Genomic DNA, 23,331 nt, shown 5'->3' on the forward strand with positions numbered 1-23,331 from the left:
AAGTTTTATGTTGGCCAAAATATAGCAGCAATACCTGATTGCTTATATTTTGGTCAGAAAAATAGTCTGTCTCTCTACACAAATATACATTACCTCGTTCAGTTTTTACAACTACCCTATAAGGTGGGGGGAGGGAGCTTGTTTGTTTCTTTTGGTCTGGACTTCTGAGTTCATTTATACAGGGAACTCCCAGGGAGGAAATTTACTCCACCAATACATATTAGCACCTAACCTGCAATTTACAGTCTTAGAAAGTTAGTTGTTTGTGACACCGTTAGGTTAAGGGACTCCTCACTCAGGATCACAAATCCAGTATATGTAGGTAGATATTAATATGCCCATTTTATTTGTTTGTTTGGGTTTTTTTGCATTTTTTTTTTTGGTGGGGCAATGAGGGTTAAGTGACTTGCCTGGGGTCACACAGCTATTAAGTGTCAAGTATCTGAGGCCAGATTTGAACTCAGGTACTCCTGAATCCAGAGCTAATGCTTTATCCACTGCACCACACCACCTAGCTGCCCCTAAAAGCCCATTTTACAACTGAAGAGCCTGAGGCAAAGAGAAGTGAAATTTTCTCAAGGTCTTCCAGGTCCTAAATGGCAGAGTTGGTATCTGAAAACAGGTCTTCATTCTCACATCTGAGGCTGCTTCGTTTTACCTTTTCTGGAACTGAGTTTCTTTGTATACAGAATGGATGGGTCAGAACTAATGATTTCAAGGGTCCTTTCCATCATAAAGTTAGAAAGAGAACCTAGGATATAAACTTAGGCACTAATCGTGAGCTTAAGCAAAAGACTAGTCATGTCTCAGTTCTACAGTTGTTCCTTCCCTTGGATCGCAACAGTTGGTTAGCTGCAGTAAATGAACATTTTCTAAATTGGAAATGACTCCCAGCTTGGAAGTAGTGTCAGCATCCTCTGTTCAGTATTTAAAGCCCTTCACAACTTGGTTCTAACCTCTCCATCAAGGCTCATTATACATTACTCCCCTCCATTCATTCTCTATTTCAGCCCAACTGGCTTTCTTGCTCTTCCTTATAGGTGACACAATGTCTCCTGTCTCCATGGCTTCACCGAGACTGTCCACCATGCCTAGAGTCCACCCCTCTCCTTACCCCTACCTCTTAAGATCACTAGTTTTCTCCAAAGTTCAGTTCAAATCCTACATCTCAGCTAAGGACTTTCCCCAATCCCCTTAGCTACTAGTGTTCCATGTAATTACTTTATATTTACCCTGTGTATTGTTTGTATTTACTTTTGTGTGAACATGTTGCTTTGCTCAAGAAGACTGTAACCTTGAAGAGTGAGACTGGTTTTGTCTTGATATCCTCAGTGCTTGGCACATCTAGCACTGTACCAGGCACATATTGTAGTAGGTGCTTAACAAATGTTTGCCTGTTGCTTGGTTGATTGAAGAATAGTACATGTGAATGAAATGACTTCCACTTCATTGTGCTTGTCAACTCTTCTCTAAAATAATAAAATCCACACCATAAAGGAGGGTTTGCCTGACAAATCTTAGTGATCACTAGGAAAACAGAAAATTGGCCACTGAAGAACTGTGCCTAACTGTCCTTGATGACAATGGATTTCCTTTTGTCTTTGGGGTATCTGTGTAAAAACTCTACAACATATAGACAAATTTTACATCATCATATAGAAATTAGGAGGCTTGTGGCCAACCACCACCCTCAAGTTGCAGAATTCCAGACTTGAAAAAGACTTCTGAGGCTTCTAGTCCAATTTTGTTGCTGTTCAATCATTTTAGTCATGTCCAACCCTTTGTGACCCCATTTAGGGTTTTCTTGGCAAAGATACTGGAGTGGTTTACTATTTCCTTCTCAACTGATTTTACAGAGGAGGAAACTGAGGGCAATAGGATTAAATGACTTGTCTAGAGTCACACAGCTAGTGTCAAAAGACCAAATTTGAACTCAGGAAGATGAGTCTTCCTGGTTTCAGGCCCAGCTCTCTATCCACTGTGCCAGCTAGCTGCCTCTCCCTTTGGTCCAAACCACACCCTAAATAGGAAAGCTCTCTACATTAACCTCAAGAAATGAATGCCCAGCCTTCACCAGAAGACCTTCAATGATGGACAGTTCACTATTGCTCATTTTGTTAGTAGTATTTCTCAGAATGAATAGAATGTAAGTTCCTTGAGAGCATGATCTGGATCTATGGGCATGTATCTAATGTATGCTGGGTATGCCTAGACACATTACAATGTGTGAACTGCCATCTTATCATCACAGCTGGGATCCAGACCCCACAAGAGTTGAGGGAGGGCTTCCCAGTCCCCCTGTTGCCGCAACTGCCACCTCTGCTACTCTTGCTGCTCTCTTCCATTTCCCACTAACATCCCTTCACTGATTCCAACAGGCTTTGGTGAAGGAGGAAGAAGTAGGAATGTCTATTTACCTGGCTGCACCACAATCAAAGGCCCTTCTATGGCCTTCCAGGCTCTAATATTTCTTTGACTGCTCTGGTAGTGTTTGCTCTTGGCAGAGCCTAGTTCCTATGGGGGAGGAAGGTAGGTGGATGGCTGCCCACCCCAGAAGGTTGAGCTCCTTCTCTTGTCATTCCAATCAGCTGTAGTTGGGTCAAGGAAAAATCAGCTAGATGTTATTTTCCTCCTTGACTCCTCTGGCTATTTTGTTTTAAAAAGGCTGTAGTTAATAACATTAAGGGAGGAAAAAAAGTTAAAATTTTAAAAGGATGTACCTTTGGTCACCAAACCTTAAACACCACCATGTGCTTCATGGCAAAATGTGGACGTAGGGGAAGAGTATCATAACAAAGATGCTTCTCCTCCTCCTCCTCCTCCTCCTCCTCTGTTTTTAAATCCGAGAAGATAAGGGTGAAAAAACTGGTCTGTGTTGAAGGAGAAGAGGTTGACTAAAAGGAGTCATTTGCAGAGTTTATTTTAAAGTAAAGGTTAATTTTGAATTTTTTAAAGCTTAAGCTTTCGATTATTTAGCTTGATAAATAATATCCATTGTGATTTTATAGTCAATAAATGTTTGCCTTAAAAATATAAATAAAATTCCCTGAGTGAATGTCCTCGGTGCCTAGAATGCACTCCCTCCTCACCTCTGATGCTAAGAATCTCTAGTTTCCTTCAGAGCCAAGTTCAGATACTCTACTCTTACATAGCCTTTCCCTAATTTCTCCATCTATTGGTGTCCCTGTCCCAATTACTTTGTATTTACATTGCATATATAGTTTGTATTTGCTTATATGTATATTTGTTTCTTACTTCAATAACTTGTAAACTCCCTGACAGCAGGGATTTGATTTTTTGTCTTTGTATCTCAAATGCCTAGAATATAGTAGGCACTTAGTACATTTTTTAAAAATGAAGGAATGAAGAGAGGCTTCTTTCTCTGAGGTACATCTTAATTGTCTCTTTTCCCCCACTTAGTTCAATGCATTTAGATTCAGAAATATTTATTAAGCCCACACAATGAGTAAATAAGTGTGCAAGCAAAAAGAGAAAAAAGTCTTTCATGAAACTTACTCCCCCCCCCACACACTAATACTCCTTGCTAATATTCAGGCCAATTAATCAACAATTATCAGAGAAATGGGTTCTTGCTTAGAACTGAATTTGAGGCTAATGCTGAAACTTCACCCCAGACCAATGACAGAAACCACAATGTGTTGAAAGATAGCCACACAAAAGCACTTTAAACTTACCTTTCACATTACTTAGCACTGAAATAATTACTGGTTTGAAACAGCATTTGCAGACTGAAGCGGAAGCAAAGAGATAGCCGTGCCAGATAATTTAGGTGGAAACCTCCACTTTTACTCCAAGTATCTGGGTAAAAATCTCAACCCTACTTCATTCTGATGAACTATCAGTCACGTTAGACTCCTGATTAGTATTTTGTACACCTAACAAGTTCCTTTTGGAGAATCTCTTAACACATAGGGAACTGTACCCATATAAGATGCAGGCCTAACTGGTTAATATTCCGAGGGAATATGACTAGTTTAAAGATTCCAAGTAGGACAGCACAGTCTCTGAACTTATAGCTCCATCTGTACATGCAGAAGTATTAGAGCCAGGTTCACTAAATATTTTTTTACTACTAATATGTCTTATGGTTGCCACAGTAGCCAGACAGATCCTTTAGATGTTTGACAGTTTTGCTGCCATCTTCTGCTGGCAAATTCACAATGTAGTCAAATATTGTCCCTTCTTTTAGTGGTAAGCAGGATACAATCTTTGATAAAATGACCCATTGTAAGATGATCTGGATGATTTTCTCTATCCCACAATCATCCTTGTGGAGCCTCATACTACCAGAGAAGGGGGAAAATTTTGTGACTGTGATGTCTATGTGGGGAAGGTCTTATGGAAAAAAAGAAAGGATAGTCATGGGTTGGTTAGAGTTTGCTGTGTTCTAATTGTCCACTAAAACCTTCAGCACTACCAAATACAAATCTCATTAGTTTAGCATGTAGGGTTTAGGTGAGAACCTTCAGGAAAAACCCAACCATGGCTGGATGGGAGCTGTTTTTGAGTTTCTATTAATAGCATTTCTACTTTGAGTCAGCACTGACATTGTATCCTAGGAGAGAAGAGGAAGCTCAGGGGGGTAAATAGGGTGTTCTACGTAAAGTGTATAAAGACCTCAGGCAGTGAGTGAACTTGTGATTCATCCTGGGTACTTTTCACATGGGCAATGTTAGAATCTTCAAGGAGATCCCTGAGTTTTTTGTTTGTTTTTTAGTAACTCATAAAATTATAGAACCTGAGATCCAGATGGAGTCTCTGACATTTTCTAGTCCAACCACCTGATTTTACATAGGAGAAAACTAAGTACCAGAGAAAGCAGAGAATTTCCCAAAGTCTCTTGGTTAGTTAGCAACAGATACAGAAGTAGGACCCACATTTCCTGACTGTTAATCCAACACTTTATCCATCATAACAAGTGATCTTCCTTTAAACAAACTACCACCAACAAAGACAAATTCCCTTAAAATGTGTATGGTGCTGGGCTATAGGATGGGTGAAATAGACAACTGCCTTCATGGTGTCATCCCAGGTGCATAAGAAAGTTCCAGTGTTGGGGGAATCGTGAGAAAGTGTGGTTATAATGGAAAGAGCAAGAAACAGGATCAGAAGATCTGGGGTTTAGTTCTGATTCTACAACTTACTAGCTGTATGACCTTGGGCAAGTTGCTTAACCTCTCTGATATCAGTTCCTTGATCTGTTAAGTAGGGATAATAATATTTGCCTTCCTCCCCTCCTCTGGAATTGTTATGAAGATCAAATGAGATGGTGTATATAAAGTGCTTCATAAAACATATATACATAAAGCCACCCACACACAGATACCAAATATACCAAATGTATGCGTGTGTGTGTGTGTGTGTGTGTAAATGTGAGCTGGCATTATTACCCCTGGGAAAATGGCAAAACATTTTTTGAAGTAACTGAAATGACAGCCCAATGACAAGACTATGGGAGTGAGTCCAGAATAACAAATCAGGGCTGTGGAATTGAATCCAGCCCATGGGTTATAAGGGAAAGTCTGATTTCATTGATGAGGGGAACTCTTGGTATGGAAACTCCCTCTGCTAATGCATATTGGCAACTCATCTGTACCTCATAGTCTTTATTTATTTAGTTTTTTGTGGGGAAATGAGGGTTAAGTGACTTGCCCAGGGTCACACAGCTAGTATGTGTCAAGCGTCTGAGGCCGGATTTGAACTCAGGTCCTCCTGAATCCAGGGCCAGTGTTTTATCCACTGCGCCACCTAGCTGCCCCTACCTCATAGTCTTTAAATCTGTTTTTAAATTAAATTTTTTTTGGTAGGGCAATGGGGGTTAAGTGACTTGCCCAGGGTCACACAGAGAGTAAGTGTCAAGTGTCTGAGGCTGGATCTGAACTCAGGTCCTCCTGAATCCAGGGCCAGTGGTTTATCCACTGCACCACCTAGCTGCCCCCTAAATTAATTTTTTTTTGCAGGGCAATGGGGGTTAAGTGACTTGCCCAGGGTCACACAGCTAGTAAGTGTCAAGTGTCTGAGGCCGGATTTGAACTCAGGTCCTCCTGAATCCAGGGCCGGTGCTTTATCCACTGCGCCACCTAGCCGCCCCCCCTAAATTAATTTTTAAAAAATTTTTAAAATCTATTTTCTCCCCCTGCCCTTGGAAAAAGGAAAAGAAAACCCTTGTAAGAAGCATGCACAGTCAAGCAAAATAAATTCCCACATTGGCCATCACCCAAAAATATATGTCTTGTTCTGCACATTGATTCCATCACATTTATGTCTGTACCATGCTCTATCCATTATTGTGTACCTTAATAGTCTTAGAGAACGTCTTGGGGCATGAAGAAGTTAAGTCTAAGTATCACAGCTAGTATATGTTAGAGGCACAATTTAAACCTAGGACTTTCTGCTCGCAAGGCTAGACCTCTATCCACTGAGCCACGCAACCATAAAATGCATTCTTTTTAAAGGATGATTAAAAAGACATGTTTTCATGGAGAGTGCATTTTTTTACATGCAATTGGACATAAATAGTTTTACCCTTTGAAATGTGATGTATATATGCCAAGTATCCTACATGAAGCCCTGAGGTTGCCAAATATTATCTAGCTATGCACCCCACTGATGAAAGAGATGAGACCAAAAGATAATATGATTCTGAGCTAGGCAGACAGAATAACAAACAAAAAACCAAGGTCAGGTTTTGCTTGGGCTCCCTTTGGCTTATGGGAGTGACCTTTTACTGTTTTTCTTGGACTGTTTTATCCTGGCATTTTTAGAAATAGCACAGTTGTTTGGGGGAGATTACAGGGCAATAGACACTTCCCAGACACAGGATTGTGTTTAACCTTCTGACCGGTGGTTCACTCAGGCACAGCTGGCTGGTTGTTTCCAAGGCATCAGGACACATATGGCATCAGAAGAGGCTATGGGGGAAATTGTGACTGAGTACAAAGAGAGTAGAATGGCTTCTGAAGGCAAAATTGGACAGTCAGATGATAGTGAAAAAGGATTTCAAGGCTCCTGTATTAAGCCCATTCAAACATAGCAATGGGTTCATCAGGAAAGCAAACTTTATGAAACAGGCTATTTGAGTCTTAGGAACAGCAGTCTTGGTGTAGCTTCCCACTTAAAAATAAAAGAATATTAAAAACCCTTTGGAGCAAGTTTTTGCCCCCAAAGATAGATGTTTTGTATTTGAACTGAGGAGGCTTGGCCTCACATTTTAGGGCTTCTCACATAGACTTTTCTTTCTAAACCAGATGCTCAAACCATCATTTAGCTTCATCCTCCATATTTCAAGTCTTATTTACATAGCTCCTAGAAGTATCCAGGTTGTTATAAACATTGTCTTTTAGACATGGGAGGGATCCTATCATAATAGATTTGAAGTATCTAGTCCCACCCATCTTTCCCATTTTACAGATGTGGAAAATGAGGCCACGAAGGGGGAAATTACTTGTTCAGGGTCACACAGACTTGTGACAGAGCTTGGATTAGAACCAAGCCCTACTGATAACTTTCCCTTACCTAACTCTTTCTACTGGGACCTGGGAAAGACCTTAATTTAGAAAGGCCAAGGTCATCCAGTGTATCCTGGGCCATCACCAGTCATCTTGACCTTTGTCTTGCCACTGAACTTCAATGACTGAAGGAAAGAGTAAGGCTGATGATTTTGTACAGTTCTGCCCCACTCATGTCCAATCCAAGAGCCAGTCATCACCCTCATGATGTTATTGGTCCTCTTTGAGAATAAAGGATGAACAACAACAACTACACCAATGCTCACAGAATCATAAAATCACAGAAGTTGAGAGCTAGAGGGGACTTCAGTGTCCGTCCCCACTATAATATACCCAACAGCTGGTCATCTAGCCAAAGTTGGAAAATCTTAAAGAATGGAGAACCCCTTACCTCCTGAAGCAGAGCATTGTTTTTAGAGAGCTTTCATTTACAGCAAGTTCCCACTTATTACTCTTGTTTTTTGTTTCTTTGTTTTTTGGTGGGACAATGAGGGTTATGTGACTTGTCCAGGGTCACACAGCTAGTGTCAAGTGCCTGAGGCCTGATTTGACCTCAGGTCCTCCTGAATCCAGGGCCGGTGCTTTATCTACTGTGCCACCTAGCTTCCCCTGGTAGTCCTTCTTGAGACAACAATCGTGCCCACCCCCCATCCCAAGTCATCTCTTCTCCAAGGAAAAATCCCCTGATCCTTATATATCACTGACTCAAAGAATCATATGCTTCTCATATGTTAGAAATTGGGAAGGTTATGGCACTGAGAAGTTAATGATGAAGGACATTAACAAATAGGAAGGACAAAGACAGTGTGGTATCATGGCTAGAGTAGAATTAGGGCGACCTAGATTCTAGACTAGCTCCTGTCACATACAATCAATGTGATTCTGGACAAGTCCACTAACTTCTCAGTTTCCTCAGTAAATCTCTAAGAATAATTCTCAAAGCAGGTGCTATCATTCATATTAGTAAAGGCAGCTTCCTAACTGCGGGGGAGGGGGGCTCTAATGAAATCACCCACCTTATTCTCCCCTCTTTTTCCCTCCCCACATTAAATAAAAATGGAAATTAAAAAATGAGAAAGCAATGTCACTAATCAGAAGGAGTATGGAAGCATCCACATTAGCTCTTCAATCTGGCAAAGGTTTAAAAAATCTTTTAACTTGTTTCCAAATATAGCAACATCAGCAAAGAGATATCAAGGCTGCTGCCACTTTCTTTCCTTTCATTGTATCAGATATATTGTCAATTGGACAACAGAGGTATAGAACCAGAAGCCTTGGAAGTGCCGTAACCCCCAAATATGTGCTCCATGTTTCTGGGTGATTGCTGATGGATGCAGGAAAGCAATCTTTTGTACTCAGCCTGTTTTGGAAGCTACTCAGATGAACTATGCTAAAGAACTATGATTATGGGGAGAGTTACATTGTTGAATCCCAGCTGTGGCAGACTCAAAAGAGAAGCTAGCTTGTGTTTGAGGAGACGGTATGCTCCTAGAGGCTCCTAGAGGCAACTGTTACTAATTCTCCATGTAGGGTCCATAGGCTTTGAGGATGAGAAGGGGCTTTAGTGACCATCTAGCATCGATGACTTTACAAATGGAGAAACAGTCCCAGAGGCATAAAGTGACTTATCCAAAGTCATAAAATAAGTCGATGACACTAGTACTACTTTTTCTATCCCGATTTACTTTCATTTTATGAAGATGCAGTCCTAGAATCATAGAATGTTCGGTTTGGACACCATCACAGATGTCATCTGATTCAACTTCTATGTAAACTAGAAATTACATTACAGTATCCTCAACAAATAGCTATCTAGTGTCTTTTTTAAATCATATTTTATTTTCCTCCCAATTATATGTAAAAACAATTTGTAACTTTTTTAAAGTTTTGCGTTCCAAATTCTTTCCCTCCTTCCTTTCCCTCCTCCCTGAGATGGTAAGCAATCTGATATAGGATATACATCCGCAGTCATGTAGACTATTTCCATATTAGTCATTTTGTGGATGAAAGCTCAAATCCCTCCAAAAATAAAGGAAGAAAGAAAGGAGAAAATAGTATACTTGAGTCTATTTCTGAAGACTTTTTTTTTCAGTGAAGCAGTTGGGGTTAAGTGACTTGCCCAGGGTCACACAGCTAGTAAGTGCCAAGTGTCTGAGGCTGGATTTGAACTCAGGTCCTCCTGAATCTAGGGCCGGTGCTCTATCCACTGTGCCACCTAGCTGCCCCTCTGAAGACTTCTAATGAGAGGGAATTCACTACTTTCCAAAGTAGCCTATCTTACGTTAGGTGATACCAATAAACTTTTTTATATATGTATCTCCATTGGTTATTTCTTGAGGGGAAAGAATATAGGAAGGCTGGTTGCTTCTACAAACACTCATGCAATTTAATTTTTTTTTAATATAGGGGCAACAATGATACTGTAAATGTAGTGTGGTTTGCCCTTGGGTGATTTGAGTTTCCTGCCCTATGGGTGATATAGCCAAATCCATGGGGGTAAGAACTGTTTTACAAGACTCTCACTGGTGATCCTAAGGAAGTCATAAATATCTTAACATGGATTACTTTGTCAGGCTATCTTAGGAAGACCCCTGGGAAATGGGACACAGAGGATGGATAAGTTTTGGTGGGGATATTACAAAGGGAAAGGTCTAGGATGTGATGTATAGCATAAAAACAGGTCCAATTGCTTCACCACTAGGTACTATGACTAGAAATGGTACCTGGTAGTTATAGAAAGCAATGAGAAGGGGCTCCTGAATGTCAATTTTGTTCAACTCATAGTATTATGTAGGGCTACATATGGTTTAAATTATTGAACTAATGAGGTTGTAGGTTGGAACCATAGGTTAACCAGTTAGCTCTTCTGTGCTTATGACCAGAGGCTTTACCTACCCTAAACCTCAGCTGCTTGCCTCTCAAATGTATGTCATTAGTCACATGGGGAAATTTTGCAAAATACTATGTATTTAGCAGGGGAAAGAGTGCTGAACTTGGAGTCACAGAAGCTGAGCTAAAATTCTGGCTCTCCCACTTACTCCATGTATTACCTTCAGGAAGATATTTCTCCTCTCTGGGGTAGTATTTTCATCTGTAAAACAAGAGGGTTGGATTAAATGACTTTTAAGGTCACTTCCAGCTTGATATCTATTATTATGTGATGCATAAAAACCTATCATCACTAATGGGAAATAATTCAGAGTACATTGTACCGATGGTGAGTAAGTAGCAGCATGCACATCTGTTATGGAGAGCACACAATCATTCTTACAAAAGTATAAGGATGGAGATAGACCAGCTCACAGTAATTTTGGCAGGGGGATGCTTTATAAGGGAGAACTAAGGATTGGAAAAGGAAAGAGAAGCAGATGATGGAGCATTTTTAATCATAGGATTATAAATTTAGAACCAAAAGGGACTTCAGGAGTCATCAAGACCAACCTTTTTATTTTATAAATGAGGAAACTGAGAAAGATTTGCCTAGAGTCACTTAGCTAATAAGTATCTCAGACCAGATTCAAACTCAGGTCTTCCTGATTTCCGGTATGGTGCTTTATCCACTGCACTACCTAGCTGCTTCTGGTGGACAACATAGCAGTAAAAAAGAGTGGGATTTGAGGGGCAGCTAGGTGGCGCAGTGGATAGAGCACCAGCCCTGGAGTCAGGAGGACTGAGTTCAAATCCAGCCTCAGACACTTGGCACTTACTAGCTGTGTGACCCATGGCAAGTCATTTAACCCCAATTCCCTCACTTAAAAAAAAAGTGGGATTTGAACTCAGGTCCCTGACTTCAAATTCCGATTTTTCCTCTGTATCATTGTCTCCATCATTCAGAAGAACTCTTGAATTTCACTTCCTTAATTAGAGTTATGATTTTCTCTCTACAGAAAAAGCGAACTTTGAAGGGTTCTATTGAACTTTCCAGAATCAAATGTGTGGAGATTGTGAAGAGCGACATCAGCATCCCTTGCCACTATAAATACCCCTTCCAAGTAAGTCAACTATACTATAAGGTGGCCAGCCTCTCATTCCTAGTATCACAATGACTGGGCTTAGTCATTAGAATACTGACTTGGGGGCAGCTAGATGGTGCAGTGGATAGAGCACCGGTCCTGGAGTCAAGAGTACCTGAGTTCAAATCCAGCCTCAGACACTTAATACTTAACTAGCTGTGTGATCCTGGACAAGTCACTTAACCCCAATTGCCTCACTAAAAAAAAAAAAAAAGAATACTGACCTGAGTCTTTTTTATTGTTGTTATTCAGTCATCTTTCAGTTATATCTGATTCTTCATGACCCCATTTGGGATTTTCTTGGCAAAGATACAGGAGTGGTTTGTCATTTGCTTCTTCAGCCTATCTCACAGATGAAGAAACTGAGGCAAGTAAGGTGAAGTGACTTGCCCAGGGACACACAGCTAATAAATGTCTGAGGTCATATTTGAACTCAAGAATAAGTCTTCCTGACTCTAGGCCCAGCACTCTATCCACTGCACCACCTAGTTTTTGGTCTACTTGTGAGTAATTTAGAGCAGGTCCCCAAGATATCTGTGTTCTCTTTTTCACTAATGGATTACAAGCAGAAGTGTCAGTTTCAATTTCAGAGGCTATGAGCAAAATGTGGTTAAAGGTGCTATCTCCACAACCTTTAGTCCATCACCCCAAAGAATTTCTTTACCATTCTATTGGAAGGGGTCCCTCTGTTTTATATGACTATACATGTATAACCTATATTGAATTGTTTGCCTTCTCAATATGAGGGGAGGGAAGGGAAAGGGAGATAATTTGGAACTCAACAGTTTTAAAAAATGAATGTTAAAAATTGGTTTTTTACATGTAATTGAGGAAAAAATACTAAATAAAAAAAGAAACTTAAGGCAAACTGAAAAAAGAAAGGAGTCCCTCCTTTAGTGGGGCCCCAAGTTCAACAATGGCAAACCAGGCAGTCCCTAACCAATGATTTGGAGATAGATGTGCATGAAAGGTATGTTATCAGAGAAGTCATAGAATCTTGGATGCCCCCATAGGAAAAGTGACTTGCCCAAGACCACACAGCTAAGCCTGCAGCAGAGCCCTAGGTGAATAATGACTTTGCTATTACTGAGTGCAAAAGACTAGATTTCATAAGCAGTATGTACCTGCATTCTATTCAGAATTCCCGTCATATCATCACATCTCCCTGCCTCAGTGTTCTTCCTTCTCTAATCCTTGCTTCACGTAGCTTCAAAGTGATATGGCCCAGATCAGACCATGACACTCTCCTGTTAACTAAACACCATTGGCTCCCTATTACTTCTGTTTTGTTTTGTTTTGTTTTGTTTTTTTAGTGAGGCAATTGGGGTTAAGTGACTTTCCCAGGATCACACAGCTAGTAAGTGTTAAGTGTCTAAGGCCAGATTTGAACTCAGATACTCCTGACTCCAGGCCGGTGCTCTATCCACTGTGCCACCTAGCTGCCCCTATTACTTCTAAAATTAAATATAAAACTTTCTGTTTGGCATTTAAAGTCCTTCACAGCTGGGTGACCACCTACTTTCCAGACTTAAAAACTATTACTTTCCTTTTTATACTTTTCAATCCAGGCAAACTGCTCTCCTTTGAGTTCCTCACACATAGCCCTCTATCTCCTGCCTATGGCCTTTGCATAGGCCATCCCCCACTCCCACTGAACTCCCCCTACTTATAATGCACTCTTTCACCTCCTTGGCTTAGAATCCTAGTTGGTCTTTATTTATTTGTTTGTTTGTTTGTTTGTTTATTTTTCTGTTGTAAACTTAGTGATCATTTGCAAACACACACAAAAAAACAAGATACAAAGGGCAGTCAGTCAATCAACAATCCTTTATTAAGCACTATGTGCCTGGCCCCAGCTGAAGCTGGGGGTTATGAAGAAAAATCAAAAACAGACCCTGACTTTAGGAAGCCAGTGTTCTACCAGTAGGAAGAAGATTGTTTAAGAAACTAGAAAGATTGTATAAGAAACTGTGAGCTTCTATTATGTAGTCTTTTTTTTAAAAAGAAATATGCATATTAAGTTTAATAAGACTAACACAATCATTCTATCTGAGTCTCCATCTGCTCCTCTTTTTTATTCTGTTCTTTTTTTAAAAAAAATGTTTTATCGATGCTCCTTTTTCCTTCTCGATGTCACGGTCCTCTTCAAGAATGAAGGACAAACAACAACATCTCTCCCCACACACCAACCCTTCCCTTCTTATCCCTATTAGCAAGCTTCCCTTCTAGCCTTGTCTGAGATGAATGTCTTATTTTCCACTTCTAGTCTGGCACCTCTATGCATAGAGGTGGGAGGTATATTTCCTCATGAATTTTTTTGAAGTTGTGATTAATTCCTGGGTTTTTTTCAGAGCTCAGCTCAAATATCAGGTCTTTACATGAGGTCTCTCCTGATCCCTTTACCTCTTACTGATCTCCACCCCCATCCCTTTGTACTTTCTTGTGTATATTTTATTCATACTTCTGTGTACTTATAAGTCTAAGTGTTGTCTCTCAGAAGAGCAGCTAGGTGGTATGCTTAGAGTCAGAAGACTCATCTTCCTGAGTTCAAATCTGGCTTCAGACCCTGAGGCCAGTCGCTTCATCCTATTTGCCTCAGTTTCCTCATCTAGAAAATGACCTGGAAAAGGAAATGGCAAACCACTAGCAAATGCCAAGAAAACCCCAAATGGTGTCACAAAGAGTCAGAAACGACTGAACACCTCCATGAATAGAATGTCCTTGAGGACAGGGATTGTTTAATATTGATCTTTGTATCCCCAAGTTTTATATTTTTCACCATCCTTACCTTTGCATTGAAGTCATCAAATATAAAGTATATATTGATCTATTTTAGATTTCATCAAGTTTTTGATAGAATTTTTCTACCTTTTCATCCTGCATAAGCATGAATTTGCTTGACAGTAGTCATTTTGCAAATTCTAATGATATTATAATATAAGATGACCAGATATCCCATGAAATAAAGTTTCTTGATGATGCCTTTGAACCAGGGGTATGCTGGAGTCAGGTCAAACATGCTTATGAGAGTTCAATGTGAATATTTACACCTTAGAAATAGGCCAATGCTATAAATCAAGGCTTGATTTATTATTTTGTTGATTGCCTAGACTTACGAAATTGGTGGGAAAAAATGTTAATAATGCGGATTAACCTTCAAAGTGTGTTGTGTGGAAAGCCGGTTGTTAAACATGACAAAAACATCCTGCCAAATCCTTTCTTTGCTTCTCCAAGATGTGGGAGCCATCTTTCCGTTTAGTTTCAACTTCCATTTTTTGTTTTCAGCAAAAATGTTGAGATTGGTATGATTTTATGCCTATCACGGGCAAATAGGTGAACAATAAATATGAAAATTCTGCAAAAAATCATGATTCAGGAAAAAAGCAATGAGGCCAAAAATTGTAGATTATACACCTTTTATATGATGAATACTTTCTTCCAGAACAGAATTGATAAGCTAAATGAAATAGAATATATTTTAACACAGAGGGAAAGGCTTTTTAAAAAAATCAATTATACAAGAGTAAGCCTGCACACAGGCAGACCACTGATGTGTCAGGGCAAAACCCATATTTTTCCAAAGTAAGAAGAAAAAAAGTCATAATGAGAAAAAGATACGGAGGACTGAAACAACTCAGTCCTAAACTACTTAAACAAGAAATTAGCAATAAAAAGAGGCAGTGTGACACAGGGGAGAGAGAGCTGACTGACCTCAGTTTCAGGAAGACCTTAGGTTCAACTCCCAACTCTGACACATATTGGCTGTACGACCCTGAGCAAGTGTTGTTATTATTGTTGTTTGTCCTTCATTCTTTTTTTCGGGGGGGGGGGGCAATGAGGGTTAAGTGACTCACCCAAGGTCACACAGCTAAATAAGTGTCAAGTATCTGAAGCCGGATTTGAACTCAGGTCCTCCTGAATCCAAGGCTGGTGTTTTATTCACTGTGCCACCTAGCTGCCCCCCCCCCACCTTGTCCTTCATTCTCGAAGAGGACCATGATGTCTGTCATGACTTGCACTGAATTGGATTTAAGTGAGGGAGGGCTGTATTAAATAAAGGAGGGCCATGCCAGGTCACCAACCTCACTCTCTCCTCCAGAACCATCTGGGTCCAATGACAAGATATATATCAGGACAACTAGAAAAGGCCCCAGATGTTTTAAGGCGATCAGGGTTAAGTGACCTGCCTAGGATCACACAGCTAGTAGGTGTCTGAAGTGAGATTTGAACTCAGGTCCTCAACTTCAGGGCCAGTGCTTTATCCACTGTGCCTGCCACATAGCTGCCCTGAGCAAATGACAACCTTTCAGCATCCCAGGCAACTCTCTAACAGTATCCTTTGCAGAGATAATTCTAATCTATATTGGTTGAGATAATTTCCTCAATGAGAGTTTCCTGGATCCATGAAATCCTGGGTCTTATCTCAATCAGCTACGGGAAATGGATATCAGATGTGACATTGATACAGTTTTTATACAGAAGTTTAATTGCTTTAAATCTATTGCCACAATAAAGAGACAAAATAGTCAGCAGAGAGATGGTAGCTAAAAGTAATAATGGTTTACAATATAAATTCATTTGTAAAATCTCATAAAGAAGGACGGTGGTTGATTATAAGCAGTGTTATTTCATAAAGTGGCATCATTACTGAAATTAGAAAATAAGACCAGTTTAAAGAAAGCATGGCAAAAAATTCAACCAAGCAAAGTCATGCCAAGGGCAATTAAAAACAAAAATGAAAGAATAAGAAGTAGAAGAAAATAGAAGACATTTGTAATGATTGCTATAACAAACATTTTTCCCCCTAGCAAGGATAGTGGAACCACTGCATTTGGACATGACATATGTATGTATATGTATGCATGCATATGTTATATGACATATGTATGTATATATACATATATAATATGCATACATATAGAGGACAAAATTGTGAGAGTTTTGAGAGATTGATAATGAAAAGAATATAGAGGGGAGGAAGATACAAAAGACAAAGCAGGAAACAACCCCTCAAATCTTATTAACACTAAAAAAAAAAAAGACAGCTGAGAAAACATGAACAGCTACTGACCTATGTTCCTACCCTCCAACCTATATAAGTCCTTATGAAAGTCATCTGTACATGAATCAACAACATCCAAGTTAAGGGTAGCAATAGGACTTTCACAAGGAATATCCAACATCCTTATCATTTGGCAATTGACTGAGAGATGTAAAGATAAGATCCTTTTTTGGTTTATCATTTGTTGATTATGAAAAATATTTGAATTGGAAAAGCAAAATGTTACCTCAAAGGCTCTTTTCCAATGTTGTAGTTTCCATTTATATATAAAAATCATTCGCTGAGAGACAGAAATCACAACAGCAATGACTTTGTTCAACAACTCTCTGATTATAAACATCAGGCAAGGCCTATAAACAGGAAGATGTATGCTTGCCCAACGTGTACACTTTGCCACTCTGTTAAAGGAGATCTAGTTTAGAATCCAAGTCACGGAGTTTCTCTGTGGAGGAGGGCCACCAGATGACATTGTACTTATTACATCAAATCAGGCTCAGTGCAAAACTTCCTGGAAGAGATGTGTTACCACTCAAAAGAGTTTGGCTTCACCATCCCTATAGGAAAGAGCTGGAAGATGAAGAATATTGCCCAAATCATGGCATAAAATTGGGAGGAAAACTCTTGGAACTTGTTTATCACTTTGTATATGATAGACAACAAGATAGTTTAAAAGTTGAACAAAAGGAAGAGATGAAGTTGAAAAGTTACAACACTCCTTTAATGACCCTAAGCTTCCCATGAAGCAAAAAAGCTTACCTTTTTTAATACTAGCATTCTACGGTTATTTCTTTATGGTAGCAAGACCTGTAATAGAACTGTGTCTGAAGAATTATAGGGAATATCACATAGTGATTAAGAGACACAATGGGTTTGAGCAGGCAGCTACATATAACCAGTGAGGCACTGGGAAGAATAACAGGAGTTATTCCAAGATGCCATCATGGAAACATATGATAGGAAGAAAGGATGGGCTGGTCAGGTGTCATGGGTGAGGGACAGTTGACAGTTAGCCAGAGAGATTCACTGGTACCTTCATAATGTAAGATGAAATCAGGAAGACCTCTATCATGCTGGATAGATCACTTATGAGCAGGCATGGACAAGAGTGGTTGCAATCTGCAACATTGAAGTGAACTCCCAAATTGATGAGATCACAAATCATTTGAGTATCTTCATTATCTAGAAAAATAACTAGCACATATTACTGCTTAATAAATCTTTGCTGTCTGCTTGCTTTGGTATGACTCTGATGAGAGTCATATAATTGGAAAGGTAGATAATTATTCCCTTATTGGAGGGTCTCCCAAACCAAAACTGTGAACATTTATTATAAGCATGGCATGGGGAGAAAATTTCTCTCCTATGGAAAAAAGCCCTTGTGTTATGACTTTTGTGAAAAGAAATTAAAAACTTGAAAGGAAAGAAATTACTTTAGTGCTTAGTGATTGAAAATCTGATTGCATATTTTCCATCTAATATCTTTATCACATATGCCAGAAAGAGCAAGCAAAAATTGTTATAGAATTGCAGCCTGAGAAATAAATGTTCTTTCTTAGTAAGAAGAAATTTGTCTCCTGATGGTCAAAATGCTATTTTCTGTAAGTCAGTTGTTTTACTGAAGGCAAGAGGTTATAGAATCTAAGGACAATAACCTAATCTGCCTAACATTTATTGTTGTTTAGTTGCATCTGACTCTTCGTGACTCCATTTGGGGTTATCTTGACGAAGATACTAGAGGGGTTTGCCATTTCCTTCTCCAGCTCATTTTAGAGATGAGGAAATTAAGGCAAACAGGGTTAAGTGACTTGCACGCTTAACAGTCCCTGTGCCAAGGGTCACACAGCTTGGAAGTGTCTGAAGCCAGATTTGAACTCACAAAGATGAGTCTTCCTGATTCCAAGCCCAGTGCTCTATTCACTGCAACACCTAGCTGTCCACCTAATGTTTACTCTTAGACTAAATTAACCAACCACCAGAAGACCTGCATTATTTTAATAATTTCACCAGTTGTCATTTTAAGAGTATTTGGTATTGGGGCAGCTAGGTGGAGAAGTGGATAAAACACCAGCCTTGGATTCCAGGAGGATCTGAGTTCATATCCAACCTCAGACACTTGATACTTACTAGCTGCGTGACCCTGGGCAAGTCACTTAACCCTCATTGCCCCACACACACAAAAAAAGACTACTTGGTATTTCTATTGTATTTTAGAGTTTGGTGAGCACTTTTATATACATCATCTCATTTGAACCTCACGATAGCTCTTGAGAGATGTACTAATGCTGTGATTATTTCAGTTTTACAGATGAGAAAATCAAGGTTAGAAAGGGTAAACGGCTCTCCCACAGTCATACAGTTACAGTATCAAAGGCAGGATTTGAAGCCGGGCCTCCCTGACTCCAAACTAATCCCTACACTATGATACCTCAGAATCCAAATATTTTATTGATACAGTGCCAAACAGATTCACCAGCAGTTCTCAGCTTCTCTGAGAATCCCTGGGGTCCCTGAGACCTTTTCAGGGAGCCCACAAGGTCAAAACTGTTTTCATAATATTAAGAAGTTTTAATTTCTAGTACAGTAAATATTGATGGATATAACCCACATAAACAAAAGCTCTTTGGGGTCTTCCATAATATTTTTAAAGAGTATAAAGGAATCTTGAGACCAAAAAGTTTAAGCCACTCATCTAAAGAACCAGCCAAAATTCCATAAAGCAAAAAAGCAACTTGTCAGACAACAGGTTTGTGTTGCATTTATTCATTTTGTTGCATGTCTCCCACTCCAGGTGGTACACGATAATTATCTCCTATACGTATTCGCTCCTGATCGAGAGAGCCGACAGAGATGGGTGTTGGCTCTTAAAGAAGGTAACCAGACATTTGCTTATGATAAAAACAATGAATAACAGTGACAAGAAATGCATGAAAATTCTGTGCTTTTTTTTTTTTCAGTGAGGGAAACTTCCTTTACCAATACAGGTTAAAGCAAACCTATAACTTCATAAAATAAACAGATATTGGCCTGTAGTCACATAGCTAGAGCTAGTGTCAGATGTAAAACTTGAACCCAGGTCTTCTTGACACCAACTACTAGCCCTCTAAGTACTAGATCTCACTGCCTCTCTAATGAAACACTTTTGTTGTTATTTAGTTGTTTCACTTGTGTCTGACTCCTTGTGAGCTGACTTGGGATTTTCTTGGCAAAGATAGTAGAATGGTTTGCCATTTCCTTCTCTAGCTCATTTTACATATGAGGTAACTGAGGTAAACAGGGTTTAAGTGACTTGCCCCAAAATCACACAACTAGGAAGTGTATGAGGCGAGATTTGAACTCAGGAAGATGATTCTTCCTGGCTTCAGACCCAGCACTCTATCCACAGTGCTACCTGACTGCCAATAAACCAATGAATAGTTTGTTTTAATTTAAGTAAGGCCAAACTATTAATAAAGTGCTTTCTTGCCTAGAATTACCCTGTTCAACCACAGCTTATTGTGCTCACAAGTTTTGCTAGAGAAGAGTTTATAATTTAGAAGTGGCATCTGATCAGTGTTCTTTGTTTTGGTTTTTGGTTTTTAAGAAAAAATCTCTTTTATTTCTACTTCTCTATGACTTCTGTTTACTGTAAAAGATCTTCTTCAGTCATTCATTTAGATTTTTTTTTTGCAAAAATTCCTCATGGATACTTTAATGAGCTACATGCATGATGTAAATTTCTGCTTTATAACAAAACAGCAAATATGAGAATTTTATTTTGGGACTGTGCAGCTATTGCTAAGCTTGCCACTTTTAAGGGGAAAAAATGGAATTTCTTATTCAGAACCAAAACAAATAGAGAGACCCTAAAAATGTGGCAGACGCACTTCTGCACACTGATTTCAATAGTCTAGTTTGTGCAGAGATGTTTCCACTAGATTCATAGAGTGTGCTTTAGAAGGAGAGATTCTTTATTTGGCCAACTGTTGGACAGGTTAAAGTTCTTCAACCAGTTCCTACTTTTGGTGAATTGGGAAAAGCTTTTTTTTTTTTTTTTAATTTTTTTTTTTTTTTGGTGAGGCTATTGGGGTTAAGTGACTTGCCCAGGGTCACACAGCTAGTAAGTGTCAAGTGTCTGAGACTGGATTTGAACTCAGGTACTCCCGAATCCAGGGTCGGTGCTTTATCCACTGCGCCATCTAGCTGCCCCGGGAAAAGCTTTTGAGGCTCATAAGGAGTCACATTTTCCCATAGTTCTGGGACCTCAGACCACCTATAGATGCATTTATTAAGTAAGCTCTATTCTGGATGTGTGCTGGACAGAATCAAAACCAGACAGAATCAAAGCCATCCTGCCTATTAGAAGCTGCCAATCTATATTAGATTCACAAAATGTTACAAGTGTAAGGGATCTTAGAGGTCATCTGCCCCCTCATGTCATAGATGAGGAGACAAACGCCTCGAGAGCTGAATTGATCTTCCCAATTTTGCCCAAAGTTAGTCCCAGAACCAAGACTAGTGCTCAGTCTCCTAATCCTGTGTTCTTTCAACCATGACATTGTTGTCTTAAGACAGCAATGACACAAACCGATATCACTGATTGTCCTGATATTTCCCTCAATAGAGGCATCATAGGATCACTGATTGAGAACAGGAAGGTAACTCTGAGGCCGTCTTGTCCCTCTGCCTTATTTTATTGTAGGAAATGGAGGCCTGGAAATGTTAAATCACTTATATGAGGTCACACAGTTAGTAAGTGGTTTTAAACTCAGGTCCTCTGATGTCAAATCCAGAATCCTTTCTGTTGCACCACTTGTTACTCATCAGAATTATTCTTGGTTGCTCTGAGTGATATTCATTGCCATAGCTCATGGGATTTATAATTGAAAGGAACTTTAGAGATCAACTAGTCCATAGTTGTAAAACCTGAGGCAAGTAGGCCACACGCCTCCCCGAAAAACTACCAAATGTGAATGTAATTGAGAATATTGAACAAAATACAACATAGATAATGTTAATTTGTTGTTTTCTAATTCAGTGTTGGGGCAGTCCAACTGAAGAGTTGGACTCAACTGAAAAAACAACTGAACAACAACAAAAATTTGTCATCATCCTAAAGGAATCTGTTTCTTTTTCAGTTTGATACCTCTCTCAATTCCTTTCATTTTACAAGTAAGGAAACTAGGGCCCATAGAGCTTAAAACACTTTCCAAGGTGACAAACATTGTAAATAGCAGAACCAGGATTTATTTGGATCCAGGTCTTCTGATTTCAAGTTCAATAGTCTTGTCTTCTAATGACCCAGTGAGGCAGGCAGTATAAGTATTATTATTTACATTTTACAGATAAAGAAAATGATGATGAGATAGATTTGGTGAAACTCAGGAAGTATCTGAGCTGGGACTGTAACCTAGGCCTTTTGACTTTACATTAAACCAAAGAGATTGTTATTGCTAACATCAGGGACTCAGGCCATTCCACTTGTCTTCAAAACAGCTCAGCTGCCTCTCTTTATCTAAATATTTATCAAACTCTTTCAGAAACCAAGAATAACAACAGTTTAGTGTCTAAGTACCACCCCAATTTCTGGATGGATGGGAGATGGAGATGCTGTGCCCAGACTGAAAAGCTTGCATCTGGCTGTGCTGAGTATGATCCAACCAAGAATGGTAAGAATACATTCCCTCTTTGGAGCTCTTGTACTATCATGTACCTGGAGATGGTAAGATCTCATCTCTGTCTTTCTAATAGTACCGAGTAATTTCACATGTTCACACACCCCTCCCCCAATCTTTGGGCATCCCCATTGGCAACCTAAATTTTCTCATGTGTGGCAAATTTTGTTAAAGCCTCAAGGACTAGAAAGGAAAGAAGATCACCAAACTGAGTAAATGTAATGTGATATTTTAGTAAGAAATGTGTAATCCCACATTGATTATGCTTTCTTTTCAGGTGTCTTTATGTATTTGTTGCCTCCCCCATTAGAATGGAAGTTCTTTGAAGGCAGTGCCTACTTTTACTTTTTCATATCCACAGCAATTAGCACAGTGTCTGGCGCATTACTAAGGGCTTATTGGCACTTAATAAGTGCTTATTAATTGATTCCTTCCTCCCACCACTTTCTCTTTTACTCGATGAGCTTTCTTCATGGTGGTTCTCTTAAAATATCAGCGTGTGTGTTGGCAAAGTATGGGATGACTGCTGCCATCACATGCCCCTTTCTTTCCATTCATGAGAGTTACCACAACCCCACACAATTGTGAGAATTTACACTTTCACAGTATTCCCCCCTTTCCTGCACTTGCAAGAGTGAACACTGGACTCAATCACACCTTCTCTTCTCCTGGAACATCAGAAGAACAGAATATGGTGATATAGTAAACAGATTTCAAAATGGTGCTGACCAGTGTTAGTACAGGGTACTCAGGGCTGTAGACCTGTCAATGAGTTAGGGGGATGTCTATCACAAGCATGTGAAGACTTCCCTGAGGGGGTGGATAAGGACAATTTGTTCCATTGCCATGAAGGCAGCTGAAGCAGATGCTGTAGAGGCCTTAGAGCTTGGTTAGACAACAATGACAGCAAGGTCATTCACTGCACTCCAGGCCATGGCCAGTCATCTTGATTTTTGTCTTGCGACTGGACTTCAATGACTCTGGAAGAGAGAGGGAAGCCCACAATGACTTTGTGCAACCTCGCCTCACTTAAATCCAATTCAGGAGCAAGTCTCCCCATGATGGAATTGGTACTC

The 23,331-nt window shown here is 39.6% G+C and overlaps 2 protein-coding genes across 8 annotated transcripts in view; one reads left to right on the top strand and one right to left on the bottom strand.

Annotated features, from left to right (window-relative positions):
• The window catches only part of MED7 (mediator complex subunit 7), a 101,715-nt gene that overhangs the window by 46,499 nt on the left and 31,885 nt on the right, over positions 1–23,331 (bottom strand). For 2 of the 6 annotated variants that reach the window (XM_043988776.1, XM_043988778.1), the window contains exon 1: positions 10,580–10,620. The exons of the other annotated variants lie outside the window; for them this stretch is intronic. The gene's annotated coding sequence lies outside the window, so the exon portion shown is untranslated. Of the gene's footprint in view, positions 1–10,579; positions 10,621–23,331 lie in introns of those variants that run through there. 6 annotated transcript variants of the gene reach the window in all.
• ITK (IL2 inducible T cell kinase) overlaps positions 1–23,331 on the top strand; it is an 87,861-nt gene that overhangs the window by 14,676 nt on the left and 49,854 nt on the right. For both annotated transcript variants that reach the window (XM_043988774.1, XM_043988773.1), the window contains exons 2-4: positions 11,417–11,521; positions 19,393–19,474; positions 22,121–22,249. In XM_043988774.1, the coding sequence (XP_043844709.1) occupies positions 11,417–11,521; positions 19,393–19,474; positions 22,121–22,249 (316 nt within the window). The remainder of the gene's footprint in view (positions 1–11,416; positions 11,522–19,392; positions 19,475–22,120; positions 22,250–23,331) is intronic.

Source organism: Dromiciops gliroides, chromosome 2, assembly GCF_019393635.1.
Source record: "Dromiciops gliroides isolate mDroGli1 chromosome 2, mDroGli1.pri, whole genome shotgun sequence".
NCBI classification, from domain to species: Eukaryota; Metazoa; Chordata; class Mammalia; order Microbiotheria; family Microbiotheriidae; genus Dromiciops; species Dromiciops gliroides.